Source organism: Botryllus schlosseri, chromosome 7 (assembly GCF_051294905.1).
Source record: "Botryllus schlosseri isolate E-star chromosome 7, Bs_hap1, whole genome shotgun sequence".
Taxonomy (NCBI): Eukaryota; Metazoa; Chordata; class Ascidiacea; order Stolidobranchia; family Styelidae; genus Botryllus; species Botryllus schlosseri.
The window spans coordinates 17,140,340-17,164,455 of record NC_137242.1 but is presented as its reverse complement, the minus strand read 5'-3'; the positions used below and the strand labels follow the sequence as shown (position 1 = coordinate 17,164,455).

General features: G+C 40.8%; 1 protein-coding gene across 3 annotated transcripts in view; it reads left to right on the top strand.

Annotated features, from left to right (window-relative positions):
- LOC145442805 (U4/U6 small nuclear ribonucleoprotein Prp3-like) overlaps positions 1 to 12,345 on the top strand; it is a 43,925-nt gene extending 31,580 nt beyond the window's left edge. For 2 of the 3 annotated variants that reach the window (XM_080320817.1, XM_080320818.1), the window contains exons 13-15: positions 4,952 to 5,165; positions 10,840 to 11,036; positions 11,839 to 12,345. In XM_080320817.1, coding sequence (XP_080176943.1) covers positions 4,952 to 5,165; positions 10,840 to 11,036; positions 11,839 to 12,020 — 593 coding nt within the window. In that variant the 3' untranslated portion in view covers positions 12,021 to 12,345. Of the gene's footprint in view, positions 1 to 4,951; positions 5,254 to 5,286; positions 5,591 to 10,839; positions 11,037 to 11,838 lie in introns of those variants that run through there. The other variant, XM_080320819.1, reaches the window with a different exon arrangement.
- Positions 12,346 to 24,116: the final 11,771 nt, after the last annotated feature.

Here is a 24,116-nt window from a genome sequence, read left to right as displayed (position 1 = left end):
GTGTCTTCTGGTATAGCAATGTGAACACTACCGACATTTGTTGATGTCTGCATCAAAATCTTTCGTCGTATCGCGCACCTTCTGTGAGATTACTAAGGTATGACCCAGCATCGCTGTCGGTGCGGTCGCTTGATACTTACGACTGTAAAGCTGCTGTGGTATTGTCTGGTTTTCCAGTTTGTATGATGCCAGGAGACGCCACATTCCAATTCGTAGATCGGCGATGTCCGGACCTGGTAAGAAGGACTGATATGACGTAATAATTGTTGGAACAAGTGCCCGTGATGAGTACAAGTCTTCATCGCCCATGAAGGAAGAACGAGCATGCCAGGAAACCTCTTATTGAGCTAATCATGTCAACAAAGCCGAAAGCTGAAGTTCAAAGATGGTTTGGAGCACTAAATATTTGTTTATTAGAGTCAGGGTAACCCCGTCTTTTTGGTAGTTAGTGCCGAGCAGGTCGCCGTGTTTAAGGAGTATAATATAAGTCGGTATTGTGACAAAAACACGAAGCCGTACACTAGGTCAAGGGAAATTCGGGAGAACTGCAAGCCTCGCTCAACCACAATGCTCTATCGCCAAGCTACACGCTGCTTGGAAGGCACCGATCAAGACAAGGCTAATAAGCTTTGTATTATCTCAAATACATTTTAATGTCTTGATAGAAAAACGCGGATAGGGGTTTAAATATAATTCAAAATCTATCATGTGTAGCATTGTTTCAAAATATGACGGCAAATGCATATTGATTTTTGGTAATTAACCGTTACTTTGTTATTCACAAATATAGAGTTACCATATTTTGGAATTAGGAAAGGAGGACACTTTTTCAAAATATTCGAACTCAGAATTGTGGAGTAAAATTCGGAAAAATGATAAATTTTTCCCGACTTTGTGGCTGGTTCACTAAGAAAAAAGGTCAACTTTCCGGCTCAGCTCCAGAAATACAATTTTTCTTTCACACTTTAAGTTGGTTGACCAAAAGAAAGATCGTTACTTTCTTTCGAACCACGAATTTCCTATTTAGCGTCACTTATGCCCATTCTCACTATAATCTGTCCTCTATATTAGCTCTAAAACCTGTAAAGGAGGACGAATTGCCAAAATAGGGGGCATTTAGGTGTCCTCGGAGGACATTTTCAAAAACCCGAAAAAGGAGGACAAATCCTAATGGAGGTCGTATGGTAACCCTACCTAATATCAACACATCCACTGAGCAGCATTTATTAACACTGTATTTCACTGCTTCCAATATAGAAATCTAAAATGAATACGCTGCTAAACGTATTTTCTGCTTCTCATTTGGCCAGCGGAGAAAAATAATTGCCCACCCCTGGTCTTGACTCTGGAGTGTTTTGTTAAAACAATGGTATTTCCTTACGGACCACTGATATAGAAAGCCCGTTTTTTGCAGTGTACCGACTCGAATGTACTTGCAGCTTAGATATTGTAAAACGGCGTAAGACATACAAGCGTGTTTCAGATTAACCGCACATTTGTACATATCATAGTCATTTTATGCTCCATGTCTGCAGTGAAAATTTTCTAACCATCCGTAAAAGATTGCTTGTCACGTTTAAATATCACTCGTGGTATTATCGGCCGGTATCAGCATGTTTTCATACGATTGTATTATGATTGTGCTTAATGAAGGCTATATCAGATCGTTATTAGGATTAGAAGTTTTATATCGTACAATAGCGAACAGGTTCATTATCCTGATGAACGGTGTGTGTTTGCTATTGTATCGACTTGAAAGTGGGATCAAACTCTTATCTCGTCGATGGACACAAATTACCGATTTAACTCGCGTGCCGGGCAATATAGCTGTCAAAATTATGTCAGTTTACTATCAAAATAAATAAAAATATTATTATTCATCTGCCGCGTGTAGTTGGCTTATTACTCCATGTTTTGGGGATTTTCGCTGCTCACATATTCCAGCGAAACGGGAATAGTCAAGAAACACCCCAATCGCACGGATATGTTGTTTATGATACAGTAAACATATCAAATCAAGATGAATCTCGGACGCCTGCTAAATTTTTACATTAGAAAAGGATCTATTCTGAATATGAATTTCATTGATTTGTTGCATAAGCATCATTCGCTGACTACCTCCGCCCTACATGTAGCGTATTTCGTTCTTGATTTTGTGTGGTTGCGGTTCAAGCTCACAGCAGAGAGTCACTAAGTATTCGCAAACGGAAAGCTGAATATTTCAAGCAAACTTCTGTAACAAAGCAAGTAATATTTTTGAAGTTGGCAAGGTGCATGCTCGTTTAGTGTTGATATTTTATGCTGTCAGCGCCATGCATAGAGTGTCCCGAAGTTGAAATGCAAAGAATTTTAACGGAAGAACTGAAAGAAGTTACAACGACGTGAAGAATCGTAATGTATCAAACAGGTTCACAGTGAACAAACTACCACGGTTCGTTTGTGAACGTGAACCTCTAAATTTCTGTGTTTGACACACATAACACAATCCCTAATTGACACCATAGCTGCTTAAGATAGTGGCATTCATAAGCTTATCTTACCGATCTTAATTGCGCGGTGCAGCTGAGCAACAAGCGTATTACCCTACCAGTGCCAAATGACCGATGCTCAATGCTCATTAGCCTCTTTATATCTGTAGACGCAAATTTTCTGAAACAAACTCACCACACTGAATCTCCGTCAAGATGGAGTGCATTATCGAATATTTATTAGCAAACTTGCACAAACTAGTTGGTTTAAGGTTAGCTAGCTACTTTTGTTTGAAGTGGTTCTAGTTCTAGTTGCGTATTTACAAATATGAGTAGTTCTAATTTTGCATTTTAATAATAAATTAGTTTTAGATGTGGAACAACTATAACACGTGTCGTTGTTCTGCGTGAATCTCGACACCGGTGGGCTACGTTGTGCCACGCTCCTTCCATTTCTAACTGGAAACCGCGTCCCTTTGAAATGTCAATTCTATCTCAAATATTTCTTAGCTCATTTGCAAATTCGGTAATTCGTATTATCAGTTATCGGTTAGTTGTGTTTTAGTTGCATATTTTTAAAGCTTGCAGTTATAATTCTAGCTGTGACTATTGAAAAGTTAGTAGTTGTAGCATACTTAGGGCTATGGTTCGAGTGCGCGATTTTATCTGTGATTCCGACATAGTCGTTCTCTCTCCGTCGGAAATTCGAGAAGTTTCACACATCAGCCCCTGTAACTTGGCATTTATTCTCACACCCCCAATATTTTTCACTGTGCACCTGTCGATTTTTCGAATATTTACATAATTGCGACCTGAACCTCTATGTACAAAGTCACTGCAATGCTAATTACGTGTTTATTTGTCGTCTTTCACACTCCTTTTGAAATGGTGCTTTCGCATCACACTTACTGTCCCAAAGCTACCACGACCGTGACTATCGCTGTAATCACGTCGGAAGCGCCTGTGTAGCTTATAATTGAAGAAGTGTACATGATTTCATGGCTGTTCGCTATTATTGAGTCTATGGCTTTGCGTGGTTGGAAAGTGGGGAACATATAGTAAAACATATCTTTCTGGGGCATGCTGACATTCTTCTCTTCATGATCGTGTCTTGGCAGGACATCTGATTGCTTTTTGTCGACTAGATCTTTGTTGATTCGTTGTGGTTTTTAGGGCATGGAGAGAAAGCTGTAACGTGGAAATTTATGATTACGTTTCTTAATGTTCACAAGCTCTTTCGAAAAGGATGGCTTTGGACACTTAGCGTTTCTTCCATATCCGGTACACCTCTGTTTATGACGATGGTCCTTACGAGCGAGATCAACAATGTCAGCCGTGCATGCGATGGGTTGCATCAATCACGGTATTGTTGATCGACCTCGTCGAATATACGTTTCTCGATACAATGCTTCTCTGATCATGAACGAATGCTAGTTGCATTCTGATCAGTGGTAATACATCTAACGGCTCTGTCTTCAATTCGGCTACTGGAACTACTCCCAAATTGTAATAGCAGTGACAATTCGAGGTGTCATGTCCGTTGAAATTTTTGGTTACGAAAATCTACTCTCGTCATTTCGAAAATCAAGATACATATGGTTGTCCATGGTCCATATCCTATGTTATCTTATCCTTATGATCCGTATTTGTTTTTTGACTCTCTGAGATTCGTATCATGTATGAATCGAATATTAGTGTCGTATTGCATGCTTGCGTCTAATGTGGCAGTATTTCTAGAGAACTTGGTTGTTATGCGGGACAAGCTCGTTTTATTATCGGACATTTGGCTGTGTTCATGAGTCGATCTCATAAAATAAACATATGTGATTGATGTAAACAATCTACATACCCACTGCTCAGGACACCAGCATATTTAATGCATTGGTTCTAATGTTTTCGCTGATTTGCCGCTATTGATTCAGTCTTTTCAGTGGTTATGATTTATATATCCAATGGTTTGTTACAGCGTAGCGATAAGACCTGCTCTAGCCAATTATTAGATTCATATCCGTGGATTCATGTACTTCCTTTCAATTCATTCTTTACTTTGAACACAATATTTACGATTTTCAGTTCAATAGGAAATTTTTATTTATACTCTACTTGACGTGATAACTATAGCGGCATGCTTAAAATATGTAATGCTGTAATTAATATAATATATATCATAGCAGAAAGCGCATTTACTCTACTTTGTACATGCCCACTGTACTTACACTGCTCCAGTGCTCCTGTGTGTCAATTGACTTGAAGACCATGCAACACCGCGGTCGTACCGTTGACTCGCAGTGCATACCAGCCTTACCAAATGCGACGGAATACATTCAGTCATTCTTTAAATACGAATTCTTCTGCTTCTGCACCGCCCATTCTGATTTGCAGTGTGCCTATGATTGACAAAGATTGACTATAGTTCATTGCCATTCAACTATACCTAACTCCGATTATTCCGCACCGCGATCAAACGGATACATTTCTTTCAGTCAAGCTGTCCAACTTAATGCGCGTACTTGGCAACGACGCTATTCAAGACCCCACCAAAGTGGAGCAACACGTTCGCGCGCAGATGGCGAAGAGGAAACGCGAGCACGAACAGGCAAATGCTGCCAGAAAGCTCACTTCCGAACAGAGAAAAGACAAGAAGGCTAAGAAACTGAAGGAAGATGTATCTTCCGGGGTGCACGTGGCAATATACAGGTATAGGGTGGTTAATTTGCTCTATATGACTTTTGTGGATGAATCACCATCCCCAGATCCGGTCGACTCTATGATTACGCATAAGCTTGTAAGCTTTGTCAGCTAGCTTCTGTTATAACAGTGATGTTAGAGAGGTATTCTAAATATGTGTAATCGAGATTAGCTTCCCCAGCACGCTATATTCGTTGATATGTTATACGTAATAACTCGCGGTTTACGCACGTTCTTGTTTATTGTGGATATACCGTTCGTTCTCGCCAATATGCAATTTCAAGAAGTAAAAATATCATATTTGAATCATTTTTCGGGGTACTTTGGTTTCTTCTGTTGCGATATCAATATCGTTTTAACCTGCTCGTTATTTGCCTGTTAACTGGTACTGTCCCGTTATCGCGTGATTACCATCATATCGCCCTACGCCTTCCAGTTACCCTCATGTTCCATTTCATTTGTTTATTTTTAGCTCGATGCCATGTAGGTTTAGCTTGCTTTAAAGCAGTAGTTCTGAAACTGTGGTGCGCGGAAGCTTTACAATTGATACGCGACGGGTCGAAGGTTTTTTAGTGTATTTAGTGTGCGAAGCCCGTTACGAGGCAGCAGCTTGAACTGTGAATTCAAGGTGTGAGAAATAATTTAGCCGTGCAGAAATTTCACGTTGGTACGTTAGATTCACAACACAAGAAAACCCCGCAACTCCTAAGATTGGCAAACAAGGCGACTTGGGCTAACAGATTATTTCACCAGTATAGCAAGTAGGATACATTTTAACCGTGTCATGTAAAGTATAATCCAGAATACAATGAGTATCGGACAAGGTGAATGTTTTCCACAGTGTGTGGTGTCTATGGGAAAGCCCTTTCTAACGCGGTCTGAACTCCGAAGCCCGACCTATTAATGTGGCGCTTCGATCCGAACCAAGCAGTGAGGATAGATCGAGATCCCCTGCCTGAATTATAACTAAGGGCTCTCGGCCTTGGTGGTATAATTTCCTTGCTATTCATTGGTGTCATGGTATAGCAGTAAGACCAAATAACTAATAGCAATAGCAATGAGCCAATGACTAATAAATAAGACATTCATGGCACGGGATTGGAAAGATTTTGAGAAACACTGCTCTAAAGGTACTATGGTAACTATAACTAATATATCCCATCAAACGAGCTATGGGTACAGGCTCGTAGCTTTTCGACACGTTGCATATAATACGCGTTGTAAATCAGGTTTCCAAAGAACAATGACGTTTATTGCGGTAACTCTCATATGTATGGGTTGCAATACGAATCTGGATTTAGTGGTCGGAATTTCATTCCCTGCTATGATGGGTTCCTCAAAATATAATTAGTTTCCGTGACATATTCCCGTTTTCGTAGCGTAGGCCTACGATCTGTTACATGACAACAGACCAATGATCCTTCTAGTTTTGGACGAGTCTGCGTACACTGACCAACTCACTACGCAGACCCTTGGAGAAGAGTGCGTAACTAGTTAACGACTGAAAATAAGGTCATCGCTTTGTATTTTTAGTGCGCAACTTAAGATTTTCTGTGCGCAGAGACCGTGTCAGCACTGCGCACGTGCGCAGCTTGTAGGTAACATCGCAACTGACTCAAACTTTATGATGTATGTATACTATAGTGTATATTTAGATTGATGATGTTAGCACGTTACCCTTGGTGCTGTTATTTCAGGCACCAAGGGGACCGTGTTAACATCATCAATCTAAATATTATAAAATGTTGTGCAATGCAACAGTTGACATTTTCTCTTACTCTCCAAGACACGTATTTTGCGCAATTTCTTTGTCCCTGTATACAAACGGAGCAATACCGTGTTATTCGATCTGTTTTCATTTGTCTGGAACCGTATGCGAATGGTACTCTCATATTCGATTCGACCCGGGAAATTAATACGATGCCAAGCATAGACATACACAGTTTTACGTACTTCTGATTCCACACACGTACTAGGCGTGATAACTCTGATCTGATGGAACATTATTCTTCACATTGTGATTGTGCGAGTATCGATAGCTGACAGGAATTTGATTTGTAATCGCGTAATTTGCGCTTTTCGATGTCGGAATAGCTTTGTTAAGTCGAAGTCCTTAAAATAAGCAGATAAAATAGTCGAGATGAAGGTTAAGTCCGAAAGTAAATAGTAATTTGGTGACGCGATAATCGCGAGACGGGGAACGCATTGAAGCAGGCACCGGCCGTAGTTGGGCAGGAATGGCAATGTTTTTATCTTGATTTTACGAAAAGATCAGGTTATTTTTGCCAAGTATAAGCATCGGTTTGTAGAACAACTGAATCTGCTGCGGATTCGACCCCCAATTGGTGGCGCACTACCTTTTCATACTATTTTACGCTGATGTTGTTGTACCTCTCAATTCGTTTTGCGATCGGGTATGCTTGTACTTGTTCATGAACGGGTTTTCAGACAGTACTACCTACTTTCAACAAAATAGATTTTGATTTCTCATTTTTGTGAGTGAAATTCTCGTAAGAACCGCGTGAAATAAACCCTGCATCGTTGTAAGTTATAATTAAATACATATCTGAAGATTACAGCTATTTGTGGTGTCAGTGGTTGCTTTAATCACGGAGGTACAAATTGCAATTTCGAAAGATCCACCTCCGCTGCTGCTAAATCATTCTACCCCTGAACCAAATCAACTTTTTCAAACTGCGTGCTTGAGTAATGAGTACTTGCCAGAGCTTGCGCTCATGCTTCGCGTGATTAATTCATGACATCGTGTGTACATAGCAAAGAAACAATCGATGTTTTACCGCCACCGGACCACCGTGTTCCGATGCACTTTTGATTTACTTTGAAAGCTCAAAGTTGATATGTGGCTGCTATCTGGCGCCCACGGACATTTAAGCCCACAAATATTAGTATACAGATGTCGGGAATCCATCTCGTAATCCGCCCGCATCAGATATGCCCCGCTTCGCGGAGTTTTTATAGGCTATTTTTTCGTATAGGTCTGGTGGCATCGTGATTTGCTTTATTTCAATTCTTAGCATCTCGGATTAAAGGAACCATTAATGTGAACCCTTTCTCAATATGTTTATTTGCTTCGACATGTCGGATTGTTTTGTGTGATTACACGCCATGAACCGAAATCGAATAACAGCGTGTGCGTGTTATTAAAGAAACCCGGGTTTTCAATTATTGGACTTGCGGTTAGTCGTGTGTTTCAATTATTGGACCTGCGGTTAGTTGCGTGAAGTATATACTCGACCGAATTGTAGCTCGGACGTAACTCTGTTCCGGGGTCAAAACTGCATTAACTCCAAACCCGCAACGCGGTGTATCGCAAGTATTGCTGGTATTTGCGAGTACTCATCGCTGTTCATTTTTCGTTTGATGAGTATTGCGGCGTTCAAGCGCTTATAGCCGTACTGTGTTCGTCGTTTTGCCAGGAGTATAATATCATTCCTACCGTTCCGAATATTGTGACACCGTGACACAGGTATTGCAAATTTCAATAATCTGTCATGGTTCTTTGGCCGCGGGTATTGCTATTTTCGCTATACTGTTGTGGTTCATGGCCTTTCTGCATTCCAATCGTGACTTGATCTGTCCTAGAGCAGTGACTCTCAACTTTTCCAGCTTTCCGACCCGGTATTAATGAAAAAACAGATTTTGCTGACCTGTGCAATCGACCCAGAATGTAATTACGACAAATGTATACAGCTTGAAACAAATATTTGGATATGTATTTTAGTAGTAAATTTGCTGCTTTCTTTTGGATATTCCAACTGTTTTGCGTGTGTTTGTTGAAGTTTCTGCGCGGCGAAGTCCTTTACCGCCAACTCTATATCGACTATTCAGTTTCTTTATAAGAAATGCGTCTTCGCTGTTTGCTGGATTCTATAATACTGCCTATTGTCGCTGATTTGTGCTGACAAATTTCGTTCAATTTTGTTCCAAGTCTTCGTAGCTTTCACATGTTACTGGTAGGCCTATTAAATGAGTTTTAGGCTACTTTTAGAAGGATTGGTAGGCCTAGGTCATTCACAGCATTAGGACTAGGGCTGGGCATGATGATTCGAGTACGCGAATCTGAATCGAGTATCAACTTCAATGATTCGAGTCGAGTAGTAAAAGACGATTTTTCGAGTTCTGAAATTATACGCTTCTCGCCACTGAGAGTTAATTTATCAACGAGAATTATAGTTTCGATACTAATTTTAACTATTGAAGCCTTGAAACCTTGGTTGACGGTATCGTAGCATTCGAAACATATGGTACAAAGCTACGAAGGTTACTGGACGCAGCACATTTCCGAAGTTATGATTATCCCACAACATTGTCAACAAGTGGAATGAAATCGGTATGGACCGAAAATCACCAAAGTATCGTTTTATGAGATGGATAACAGGCATTATACTCTCTGTGGTGGCATAAGCGGTACATATTTGAACTTTGACTATTACATTATGTTATGACGTCATAATGAGTGATACTCGATTACTCGACTCGAAGCAAATTATGTGATTCAGAATCGAATTACTAAGGTACTCGATTTTGCCCAGCCCTAATTAGGACATGATAAGTTGTAACTCTCCCGTCAGAAAGCGTTCTAAATCTCGAAATTCCGGGTTCAAAACTTCTGCTCGAGAGGGACATTACGTGACTGGAGAGTGGAAATCATATGGCATTGCCGGTAATAATGAGATATATGGATATAGCTAATGTGACTGTCTGATAACACCGCCTATTAACTGGCATCAGATGCAAAATTTAGTAAGCATATGCGACATACGTCATATAAAATTCGAGATTGTATTTGTTACGCAATATAAGCGGGTAGGCACGTAGTCCGACTAAATTAAGAGCAATACGAAGTTATTGTTTGTGGAATATTCACCAGACTTCGGAGATAATTTAATTAACATCGTATGGTCCACAGATTAGGTTTGAAATGAAGAATATTATTTAGCCGACCATGCTTAATTTGTAGCCTCGCCAGGCTGTTGCTTTCTCTGCGTTACTATCGCCATAGCCTCGCGTTTTCACGAGCCTGACATACTACGCATAAGAGGTGAAATGCCTTTTATAACTAGCCGAATTAATTGTCGAGGACGCATAAATTCCAAGAATCTGAATGTTGCATTATAAAGTGACCTGCCGCATATTCCGCCGAGTGGAATTTTGGTAAAGTCCGTGTACGGCTCTTAGATTACGACGAACGCTTCCGTAATGGTGGTCGAGTATTTTTTTCTGAGGCTACTTATCGTGATTCGAAGTTCCTTAACTCCTTTTGGTTGCTGAGTGTAAGTCGATCAGTTTAGGTGTTTCGATTGGAAAACTAATGACAACATTTGATAAGCGTTCTCAAGCTAGGATTCGGGTGTAGCTAACTAATGACAATTAACAGTATCTGCTTTATGATCAAGTTTGAGTTCACCACCGTATGTACGCGGCGAAATGCACTGTCGTTCATCTCGAATTTCGAATTTTAGGTGTAAGGACGTCTTACTGTTTGTGTCATTAAAATGCCGTAAAGTGGAGCTCTTTTGTCCTAACCTTGCAGCGGGGTATGGTGTTCTTATTACCAGTGGTTATCCAGTACTGTAATTTGTATATCGCGTGGGATTGGTCGCAGATGTGCGTCGACTCCCGCACCCTATCGCAGCTACATACTCCCGTTTCGTTTGCGCAGGATCAAGAGCTTGCGCGACCCTTCCAAGAAGTTTAAGATCGAAGCTAACAGCAAGCAGTTGTACCTGACCGGCTGCACGGTTTTACACAAAGACATCAACGTCGTGGTGGTCGAAGGCGGGCCCAAATCGCAGAGGAAATTTCGGCGGCTCATGACGCTGAGATTGAAGTGGCACGAAGAGAAGAAAAGCAAGAGAGGTCAGTGCGGTGATACGGTAATGTGATTGTGATGGCGACTGGGGAGAATCGCTTACACGCAGAAGCAAATTACTTTGATAGGGTTAGGGCTTTTAGGTATTAACGAATTGTTCGTGTATATTGTGCAAGTGCTGTGCATGCCTCGAAATTGGTGGTATGTAAACATCGCTGGTCATTTAACCAGTTGTGTTAGTCAAGTAGAGGCATAATTATTGCCGTAAATATTTCATTAATTACAAGTAGAAGAAGGGATATCCAACGTATTTAAATATATAGCACTCCAAGTGAAAGTCGAAATTAAACACGAAATGTACCAACGCGAGCACCGTTGAAAAGTTGCTTTGGAGCAGCGGTTGCATACTTTTTAGCGATCAGTCGTATGTGGCTACCGTAAAATGCATCTTCGCGACTAACGGCACTACAAACAGGCGTAATTTGGGGGAAAGATATCCCGTCACCGTGATTCCCAGGCTATCTCGCGTGTTTTTCTACTATTTCATTCGTAGGAAGATGCAAACCTATCCCCCCAACTATTTTGACTACATTAAACCAATTCAATATTACGTGTTTCGTTATTGAAATCGAAGTGTAAAATCAACTATTTTTGCATGAATTCCCGCTCATATTCAGCGTAACATAGTCGGGGCCTACGATAAGTTCTCGTTGGCCCCGGTATAGTTGCAATATCGGTGCATCACTTCCATCATCATAATATTAATAGTTATTGCATTTGTAATACACATAAGTCTCCGAATGGCACTCAAGCACCGAATTCACTGGTAATCGTTTTGTTATCGCGCAGACGAAGACGACGGCCCGAACTCATGCCAGCTCATCTGGGAAGGGGAGACGAAAGGCAAAAACTTCGGCGCGATGACCTTCAAGCAATGTCTCACCGAGGCGGCGGCTCGTGAATTTTTCAAGAAACACGGCGTGGAACACTATTGGGATCTCGCTCACACGCAGAGAGTGTTGGAAGAGTGAACGACGATTTGGGGAGAAACGCGCTCGCAAAGATAATTCGTTTAGCGTGGATGTCTTATCGCGCTTCACGGCGCGAATCTTTGTACGATTTGATGCGATGTGATAGGCAATGTTCAATGTGTGAAGCATTCCTTTTACTTCCAAAGGCCGCTTCCCAATCATAATTGGGCTCCGGTGCTTGTAACATGCTATCAAATCCATTTGCATGGTTTTGCTTTTACGTTCGCCGCCGTTGAAATACTGTAATTTCTGTCCTGTGACAGGTTATGGATTGATCGCCGAAGTCGTTTTCCAATCTTGGCAATAAATAAAACTGCCTATGTAACGGTTCTGTTACGAAGGGGTGTGTGAAATTTTACTCAAATAGCATATACATGATTTAGTAGATCTACTATGCTGTGACAATATGTGAGTGATATTTCTTCATTGCTAACAAGGCGAGTTCAAGGATAATTTTTCATGATTTCGGTGCGGTGCAGTGCAGAGCCGGTCAACTGGTTAAAGGAGTCAAGAGTTGCTACTCCAGTAGAAGCGGAAGTAACGCTGTAAATTTGTACTAGATTATGGGTAGAAGTATCGTTTTTAGTAGGGTTACCATACGTCGTCTTTTAAGAGGATTTGTCCTCTTTTTTGAAAGTGTCCTCGGAGGACGCCCTTTTGTCCTCTTTTTAGAAAATTTAGGTCAGATTTAGAGGAAATTGCGCGAGTGATATGCCGTAAATTAGCACAGAAGTGACGCTCCGGCGGGTATTTCGGAGTTAAAAACGGTGAATTTAGCTCTGAGCGAAAATATGACTTTTTTCTTTTTTTTTTAGTCATCCACCTAGAAATGTGGAGAGAAAAACGGTATTTTGAGTTCTGAGCGGACCGGTTTTGCAAGTCTCAAATTTCTGAAAAAGTGTCCTCTTTTTAGATTTCCAAAATATGGTAAGCCTAGTTTTTAGGCACATGTCAAAATGCTACAATGTAACAGATGGAGTTCTGAAAAGTACCTGCGCACATATACTACTTCCAAAAAGCAGATTTCGTCGAGGGGGCGCATATACCTTTAACGATTCAATCGCAGGTGAATGTTGTATCACGGCCAACGCGGGATGACTATAATAACGCTACATATGGATGCAGTCACGGATGGCGAAAATGCTTTGAAAACGTCTCGATGGTCTGCTATTGATTTACGCAAGCTGCTGGGATATGATGGCAGACTCGGACGACTAGATAACTCTTATTAGTCTAATTAGAGCAAAATGCCAGTAATCTACTTTGCAGAGGTGGTCAGTAACGAAGTACTTCTACTTTTTGAAGTACTTGAAGTAGATTTTTTCTACCCACACTACTTTTTAAGTAGTTATGATTTTAGACTACTACTTCTACTTGACAGTTTTCAGTTTTGTAGGCACAAATAAGCGTAAAATATCTACTTACTTACTTGTGAACCACCACTTCTACTTGAGTAGAAATTCCGGCGTTGCTTCTACTTGAGTAGCGACGGTGACTACTTTGACCACCTCTGCTACTTTGTGAAATGTTTCCTTACTCTAATTTTAATTCTAATCGAATCCCTGGTTTTCCTCAAGATACCACTTCTACCAGCTTCCACTTTTTCCAGCCAAGTACACAAGAATATCCCTTGCGCAGGGATTAAACCAGTTACCGACCATCGCATTGCTTATGGTTATACCGCACACGGCGTACAGTCATATCATATAAGATTTTGTGATGAAATTCAGCCATAATGATCCAATTGATTGTATTCTGTTACTATAGGTATATAATGAAGGCTGGTAACGTGGTAATGAATGGAGAGTATATAGACCTGCTGGTATACACACGCACGGGTCTGGTCATTCTGGTGGTTACTTTTAGTACTGGATGTGTTGTATAATTAACAGGGCTGTTGATGCGGTAAATTTTGCTTCCGACTCCTGAGTCTTTAAACCTTCCGACTCCATCAGTATTACCAATTTACTTTGAAAATTATATGCCACAGTGACGGTTAAATGACTATCATAAAACCATCAAACATATGCAAACATAAGATTAACGACGGCCTGCAAAATTGTTTCATGGTGGCACAGCTCGAGTTATTCACTATGCATGAAAGACTGCCTTTCTAAATATCCTTCCTTTGTTCATATTTCATGAGCTTTTATAACATGGACTCTCTAATAACCTAATATGTATGTATCATTCAAAAACGACGTATAACCCATCCTGCATAATTAAAATGTTGATAGAACAATCGAAGTATTGCTCTTATGTATGAGTCAGAGCAACTATTACAGAGATGCCATTCGCATTACACACTCTACTGATTACAAGCACACACACTCTAACTCAGGGGTTATCAACTTCTCTCGTATAACGGGCCGCATTTTCACACTAAAAGACGCCGCGGGCCGCAGAACTTTATCACCATGTATTTGTGAACCACTATTAAATTTAGGCTACTGTAGCCTATTTACCAGTCTTATACGGGAATTTACTACATTTTCATGCATTCCAAAGCATTAATGGAGAGCGTTCGTAAGTTTGCAGTTGCTGTTTTTTGTAAGGATATCTATCTTCAAGTGTTTCAAGTAGTCTAAGCGTCCTGCTTCTTGATCGGTAGGTCGTGGGTTCGATTCCCGGCCGGGGTCAGACCAAAGACCTTGATTAGTAACACTGGTATCCATGGCTTCCCTGCTTGGCGCTCATGCATTACTGGGATAGCATGGAGGGGTGGTGCATGACTAAGAAAGCTGTAAAGGCTATATCTGCACTTCCTTGTCCAGCGGCATATGCACATCATGTACTCATGGTCAGAGGTGGTCAAAGTAGTCAGGAAAGCTACTCAAGTAGAAGTAGAAGTGGCGACGAAAAATCTACTCAAGTACGAGTAGAAGTACTTCTTTCATAAGCAACCTAAAACTACTTGAAGTAGAAGTAGAATTTACTGACTTTAAAAGTACTCAAGTAAGTAAGTAGTTGTGAAAACGATCTTAATTCGTATTGATGCATACCAGCAGGTATAAAATTTTCGGTAGCATAAGCATTCGTCCACATCAGGATAACAATGATAGTATTATTATGGAAATGCGATACGTATCCTCCGGTTTCTCGAACAGCACGTTTTAGAAAATAGCATGGTATGACGCCATCTCCCATATTATAAGGTCCGTAGTTTAGTCGAAGAGCAATACGGAGAAGTTGTACAGGATACGGTGTAAACACTTTGCGCGATTAGTAAACGTTATTAAAAATATGGGAGACCGTAAAAATGCCATATTGTGAAGCTTTATTTCCGGAAATTAAAGGCACTACTACACTTGCTTTTATACTTCAACATGTATTTTATCAAGACAAATGAACTGATATTAATTATAACTCAAAGTATATGATACTGGGAATTGAAAATAAAACATAAATACTACTTCTAAAAGCGGAACACGTTTTTCATGCCTTCAGTCCAGAAAGTTTCAAAGGCGGTATGCTAAAACAGCATTTAAACTAACAAAAAAGTCAGAGTCCACTTTTCTAGGTTAGAACGTGCCATGTACATGCTAGATTACGATATGACAAGTAAATGATGGATTGCGAAACATCAGTTTCAAACGATACGATGAGCCATATAAACTGTGATGAATTATTTCATATGGGCGAAGGGCGACAATGTGGTGTGAACGCAGGGATATCTAGTTCTAGATATCCCTGTGTGAACGGAATCACGCCAACCCGCTACCTAAATTATATTCATCGATACTTGCCTGAAATCATACTGGTAACTCCGTATCCACTGCGCGCGAAGCGCGACGAAAATTCTGGGCTTTACTCAACTTTACTCAAATTAAATGTTGATGCTCCGTGAAAACAGCCCCGAAATTTCTCAGGCTATCTTCCTGATTGGAAGATTGAATTACTTCTACTTGACAAACTGAAAATAGCGAAAAGTAAGTAAGTAGGTCACAAAATATTACGAAGTAGAAGTAGAAGTAGCGAAAATCAGATCTACTTGAGTAAGTACCAGAAGTAGAGGAAAACTACTTGAGTACTTCGAAAAAGTAGAAGTACTTCGTTACTGACCACCTCTGCTCATGGTATGCATATGCGCAGATCGCGTGTATGTCTATCATGAGTCGGTGTATATGCCGCAAAAACATCAAGGACAAAAATAAACTACGTCCTTTCCTTTCCTTTCTAAATTCCTTCATGGAGCGTACATTCTATTCGTTACCATGTTGGTATGTGTACCCTTCAAACCCTTCCACCAGAGAACCGAACTCGCTGTTTCAATGCGTGAGAGAGTGCAAGTATAAAATTACGGTGACATTTTCGTTGCAGAGGTCATTATCACTTTGAGCTCTCAGTGCTATAACAAGTCAGACGTTCGGGGACATTTCTGAGCAAACCAATCAACCCTTCCCCTTTCCTTCCATGACTGGAGCCTTACACCAATAGTTACAGAAGTCAGCTTTGTCAAATTGATGTTTTTCACTGGTCCCCTTTTCACGTTTGCCCCGTCAGCATTTCCTCTGGAAATATGTCCACTCTGATAAAACGCACCTGGATAATTAGCTATGCAATGTGTCATGTGTGTGCAGTGTGCATTGTGTGCAGTCGATGGATTCGTCCAATGCTAGGCTAAAGTAGTCTATGCGTGTCAACGTCTTTCAAAACATGCGATAAAAGATCGACTGAGATAGCTGTTAGGCCTACTCTTCTGGTGACTGTTGAGTGCTGAATCAGGCAACTGTAGCCTCGAAATTTGTCAGGTGATATTGAACTTGCTGCTAAGTTCCGGAAACAGCGAATATTCGCACAGTACGTTAAATTTTTATTGAAGTCACACATTCTCTAGCAGACTCTTCGGTTTATCGATTTTCCAAGCAATTTTGAACAATGCGTCTGTCACGTCGTCAGCAATTTTTTAAATGCCTCGAAATATGGATTGCTGGGCTTGACACCATAAGCTAGCAACGTTTTCTCTAAGATCAGGCGTTATGTATAACTCCAGACGAAACTATCGTGCTATCATTTGAAGCTTCTAGGCTTTGTTACAACAACTGTTCTTCGACAAATGTGACACATCGGTCTTCCATAACGATACTGTACCAGTAGTTATTGCGTTCATATTGAAAGATGTCGCGGGCCGCAAAAGAATCGTCTGCGGGCCGCGGGTTGAGAACCCCTGCTCTAACTACTAATAGACATTGGTCATGGTCGTAAACGAAGCGAAGTAGTCAGTGGCATGTCTACATGTACTTAGTCATGTAATCAAGGACTAGGACTTGCAGTTTTCTTAATCATTTGTTCGACCCAAGCAGCTAAGCTACACTATAAATATTTTTTATTTTGTCAAGTGGGAAGGAGCGTTTGGTTGTATTTACATCAATTTTACAACCAGACGATATATTTGCTCTGTCACAATATCATGGTATAATTCCAAAAGTTGCATGAATTTGTGACTGCATCGCGAAGATGCATATTGCTTCTTTCTTTCTCCATGAAACTGAATCATAATTTGCAAATAATGTCCAATTCTATCAGTCAGGGGTGGCCAACCTTTTCTACCAAACGGCAACATGAGATTTACGAACCATTGCGCGGGCAACTTGAATGTTGGCGACCTTTTTTTAGTCGTCGGATGGGAACGAACCGAATTAGGTAACATTGAAAACAAGACTTATATGACTACGCTTTAAAATTGATAACAATTGTGGCATGAAAACTCCGTGTGCAACTGTACAGTGTACAACACGTTCAGAAAACGACTTAAGGCTTCCTCACAAAATTAAGGTCTGCGACAGTAGTTCCCAAACGGCGGGGAATTCAGTGGTTTCTGGTGGGGAATAGACGCATTCTTTTGAAATTATATACAGGACAGTCTACATATTCACGGAGACATATGCGTAAATTACCGTTACCGGTTAACTGCTCTGGAATATACGTAGGCTATTGATAATTATATTTGGTATTGTTCGCAAAACCTCATTTTTAAATCTGGATGGCCGATCATGGCGTCACAGACGCATCCAGCACGACTAGTTTGACGTGAAAATACGCTTTCGCGAAATTTCAGCGTTACTGGTATCGGTTCACAATACGTTTCATGTTGCAGTTATAAGCGATTTTCTTGCGTACTGGTGTGGTTGTGTGTCTTGTATAGTCAAGCAAGCAAAAAGCTGCTCTGTGATGACAAAAGTGTTGGGTAGTGAGGAACAGGACCGTAACTGCCGCACCTCAAACTCCCCCAATTGGGGGGTGGCCGAGCTCGAAGGGGCCCAAAATGATTTCGTGAATTACCATAAATTAAAGAGTGTTTTTTGTTTAAAGGTATGCTACTTTTTGAAAAAATTTTCGCGCTGGTGCGATTTAACATTGCCGAATATCTTAATTAATGGATACCCTTCCCCTACAAAAATACGTAGAATTTATAGATATGGAGACTTCGGCGTCGGCCATTACGGCACCACGACCAACCAAGGCATATAAAGTTATTGGTCATGTAACATGCCATTCCGATAAGTATGCCAGAACGATCAGCAGCGAGAAGACCTTAACCGAGAAGAAATGCCCATGTGGTGACCGAAAACTTCGCTATATATACAATATTACACACATATGTTTAATAGTCCATAGGGGCCTAAATGGCTGGCGCCGAAACTGTCCTAGCGATCTGAACCCCACAGAACAAATGCCATCTCGCAGGGAAAAATTATTTGCCAGTAAAGCAATAACAATTTGAAATCGTGTATGCCTTTTAGTTTTGGCAATTTTCATATCTTTAGACGTAGCAGATATAGGAGGTCACGAAATAGCATAATGTAAGGAAGTCAATATACCAACGGCTCCGCCCGAAGATGTTTAATTCTTATTTAGGGGTCCTACCTTTTCCAACGCACCTCACTCAGCTCTACCGGTAAATCTGATTACGTGAGCAGAGAGGGTATACAATATTGATACCGGTATTAAAATATATGCAATTCCCCACCATATTGACCGATTCAAAAATGAATTATATAAATTTTTCGCGCTTCGCGCGTTTAGTCGAAATCAGGCAACGCACTAAACAGTAGACCCAATGTAGCTGATAAGTAGCGGGGAAAAGCGTACAGGCTCAGGAGCTGTGGGGGTTCTGGGGGGCTTGGGGTTAGGTTTATCACACTGTGGGAGCCCAAGACTAACGTCTGTTTTTTGGGGGGCTGACGAAGTGTTGTTACGGTCCTGGTGGGGAATGAAGGCTCGGAATAAATCTGAAGTGGGGAATGAAGACAAAAAGGTTGGGAACCACTGCTCTACGAGGAGCAATAGTTCACCCGCAATTACCGTGTCTTGGAAACTCCAATATCGATTTTGTATAGTCTCTGAAAAGTGTTGTCAGGTAGGCCTATCGTGCGCAGCTCATAGATAAAAATAGAATGAAGGTGATGATCATGATGTTTTACTCGTAGCATTTGTAGTATTTCATTTGTAGCAAACCATGCCCATCGCCCATGCTAGAAAGCACGGCGTTGTACTTGGGGTTGCATTTAAAACAAAAATCAATTTAAAACAAACATGTTTAAAATAAGGCGCTAATTTGAAACATGTTTATTTTTATTTTTATTTTTTTATCAAGCCGTGATGTCACAAATGTTTAATTGTGATGTCACAGTGGATTGACATAGACAATTAGGAATATATGGTAAATATAGCTCCTTTGATGAAATATCTGTACTATTAATGCTGAACCGAATATTTTGAGGATTCTAACCATCCCATATCGATATACCTCGGCTATATCGGTGGTAATTTCCGTAGGCTCATACCACATGTTTTTTGGTGTTTGAAAACACCGTTTGTTTTAAATGCAACCCTAATTGTATACTGACGTAAAGCTTGTAAAACGTGGTTGTTGAACTGCGTGGCATATTTTATCTCAATAATGAAGTCATGCGGCCCGCCGCCTCTACGAAATGTGAAAAGTGGCCCGCGACCCGTTTTGAGTTGGCGACCCGTGATTTAAATCGAAGAAGCTAAGAAAATGACTTTCAACACCAGGATCACCGTCGACAAAGGTTTCGTGAAATGTGTATTTATATTTCTGCTACGAATCTGATTTGGAAAAAACTAGCCATCATTCTAATCAAATTTTGAAAAGCTGAAAATTTCCTTAATGTCCAATGATGACACCTGGATCGTGTTGCTTGATTCTGTCTCGCAATTGTAGATATATGCGTCCGGCGTACCTGTAGTACTGGCACCGGAAATACTGATGACATTGCTATGTTTTGAGGTCGTATTCGTAACCACATCTCCAGGTCTTGAAGGAAAAATCCGTTTTGTCGAATAGACAACGTGAGACTCCACAGTCCACATATAGTAGCATTTGATAGGGATGGCGTGAACGTGAGGTTCGCGGTCGCGTTCTGTGTGTGAAGCTCAGAAATTAGGAGAAATTAAAAGAATCTCAGCAGACCTACTAAACAAGCATATGCAATGCACCTTTCTATTTTAAAAAATTATTTGTTCGAAAGTTTGCTCGGAATATTTAGCTTTCCGTTTATAAATCTTCAGTGGCTCGCTACGGGTAGCTTTGCCCGCAATCACACAATAGCAAGAACGAAACGCACTGCATGCAATATGATACATCATAGTTAATTTGCACAGTAAATTATTGTTATTTAAACATTGTATATTCATTGTAATCTCAAATACACCGGACAGTGAATAGATACGGTACGGTGTTTTAAAATATCGTAACGAAATTTCGTAATATGCAATACGTAGGCCTATTTTGAGAAACATGACCCTGTTGTTGGCGACATAAAATTCGTTCACCAAACGGCAGTCTAATTAAGTTCGATAGCGTAGTAATTTGTAATATACATACACACGACAATACAGGATACCAGTTCTTCTAAATCAGGGTGCCAATTGGAGTTCCCATGGGTGCCGCAAGAAAATGGGGCGTTGCAAGACACCGCGTCATATGACTCCGTTTTACATCGAACATCTTTCGCAATTGTCCACCGCCGTCGCTGAGTTCGTGATAAGTTGTTATAAGTTCATTTAGTTACTGCTTGATTTGAATTCCCTGGCGACCGTGGCGCACAAGGCCATAAATGGCGAAAAGCACCACTCATGTTTGTAATAATAGTAATAATAACATCGAACATCATAGATGCGTTGCAATTTGAAATTCGTCGTGAGGTACCGAAATATGGAACGACACAAACTGCATGGTGGATACATTGTTGTTACACAATAGCCAGCGCATTATTGGACTGCTCTAGCTGTGATTATCTGGCATCGTGACGATTCCAGTAGTAGGCCTACGGTGAGATATTGGAGGTGTTGGCTACCTGCCCAGCAAATGATATTGTCATTCAAGGAATAAAATCGAATGCATATATGTCGTATGTGGTGAGTTTCGAAGTGGTATCTGCCGCTGCTTCAACACTGGGGGTTCGAGTCCGACTGAGTTCGAAAGCAGATCCTGTGCGTTAAGCGTTGTAGATTTATGTATTATTGTATATAGGTTCCTCGACACCTAACAATCTGCATCACTTATATCTTATAACAGCGTACAACGGAAGTAAGATGTTCTGCAAGCCGGCAGTTAGAGATATAATTGAATATCGGCATAGTCTAAAATGACATTTGACGTCGAAGCACTAATAAAACAAAAACAGCGATAAAGGTCCGCAGTCGACTCCACTAAATCTGTCCACTTCGGATAGGGTTACCATACGTCCTCCTTTAGGAGGATTTGTCCTTCTTTTCAAGGTTTTTGGAAATGTCCTCCGAGGACGCCTAAATATACTCCTTTTTGGCAATTTTTCCTCATTTACTGCTTCTGCGGTCATGATAATGGACAGATTCGAGTGAAAACTGGCATAAATGACGCTAAATAGCAAAGACGGACGCTCCAGCGGGAAATTCGTGGTTTGATCGCAAGTGACGACCTTTTTCTAAATTTTTTAGTCAACACCACTAAAATTAGCTGATCGAACCTCCTTCCCCGATTCCAAAATATGGTAACCGTTATGGATCCGCTCCCGTTAGGTCGTATTCGACGGAAATTCAAATATTGTACTGTGGTGTATGAGTTGAAGATGTGCTAATGGGCTCCGATCGCTGAAGAGTTATACCTTCATTGAATAGAGTACCTGAATAGAGTACCTGCATTGAATAGAGTACTATTTCAATAGCAAGTAATTCAACAAACACTGAATACAGTGAATGTGTAATGTATATATTGTATTACTGTTCAAAACAGAGACATAGGCCTAAATCGTGAAGTAGGCCTAATTCTTATTCAAACACAAGCCATGCAGTAAGCGCTGAAATGACATTTCCTGCGGCTACCAATCTGTTCTACAAAGTGGACGCAATTGTACCGAAGAAACACCGATTGCGAAGCTGTCCCAGCTTGAGTTCTATGACTTCATTGTTGATGATCATTATTTACTCTTGTAGTAAAAACGAAGGAAATATTGTTTATAGTGTGATAGATAACCGAATGAGAGGGAAACCGAACCTTTGTCAGAAATAAGCCGAGAATTGTCCGAATTAAACGACTTTTTTTTAGGTGAAATGTTTTCTGCTGCTCCGCTCGCGAGCTTTTTGGCCTAAAATAGGTTGTCCGTGTCCGGGTTAGTCGGTGTCCGAATCAAGGGGGTTCGACTGTATTGTAAACTGGATAACACTTCACTGCCACCCAACGACCGTTTTTTTTTACATTTTGCAGTATGATTATTTCTTTCTTTTATATTTAGTTGTGTTTCGTTAATTTACCGACGGTTATTCTGTATTGAAGCTCCAGAATACTCCTTGACAATACATAACACGATGACAACACGTCTTCAAAGTGGTCATATCGCTGTGCCGTCGGGTTTTATGGATTATTGCAAACTTTCTTTAAGTGAAGAAAAAACCTGTCTGTCTGTCCTCGTAACTCCATGCACTCTTATCGAAAAGAGTGTGTATACTGTGTACTCACACCCGTGTACCACCCATGATGTAGCGTACGGGTATGACCAGGCCGTGTTATTTTTGGCATTTCAGGAGCCAGATGCCAAAACTGCCAACAATAAAAATTTGAAAATGCCAAAAATAAGCAATTTTTGGCATATGCCAAAAATAACACGGCCTGCCAAATAGTGTATTTCGTTCATGGTGTTGTGTTAACAGGACCGCGTTACAAGCGAGAAGAGCGTTTGTGAAAGGCAGGTTTCTTAATCTGGGTCCAGCCCACCCATTAGGGGTGAAAGCATGGTGTCCTAAATGGCGTGGGCACAGCGAGATTGAATGGCTGACTGCATTTGATTTATGTCATGCTTTCCATTTGTCCAAAGGCAATTTTACGACCATTTTTGGCCGGCTTGTCGAGCGCTAAATTTGATAAAACGGGTATCAATGCGAAGCTGCGGCAGTACTGATTATTGAGATATAAACTATATTCTGCTCATGGAACTGGAACCCCCAAAATCAACCACGATTTTTGCATTGTGATCGAGTTGAACATTGTGACGCAACAAACTGTCTGGCTATTTCTGAGCTGCATAGTCTCGTTTTGCCAGACAGTCGTGTTGCGTCAATGTTCTTAAACAAGCTAACCTTCCCAGGACTCTTCCATGCGAGTTGGTAATATTAAAGCCACTTGAAGTGACAAAAGTCCTCCGAAAATATATCGGTAGACTGAAGGAGAAATGATAGTCGGGCTACTAAATAGAATGTGTTGAGAGACAACACAAGAAACTCCTGGAAAAGGATCGGGAAGAAAATTCTTTCCGCGATGAGATCGATGGCACTGGCGAAGTGATCGCTTTTCATGATGCATGGATGCCGGTTCGGCCTTCCAAAGATTTTGAAGCTCTGAAAACCTTTTGTGGATGACTGGCAACATTCTTTCCCTCAACGGCTACTGTTGAAGCCGATATTTCCCAGATTGGCTGGGCGAGAAATGAATTTAGGAGAAACTTAGCTGACTTGAGTTTGGAGGCACTGTTACAGCGCAAATGATTTCAGTCTATTCAACAGCTGTAACAATCAGCTGTTGAGCCTGTTTGTTAGGCTTTTGTTTCTTTTTTTTGCTTATAGGCACCGATTCCGATGGATAGTGCACATTTTGTG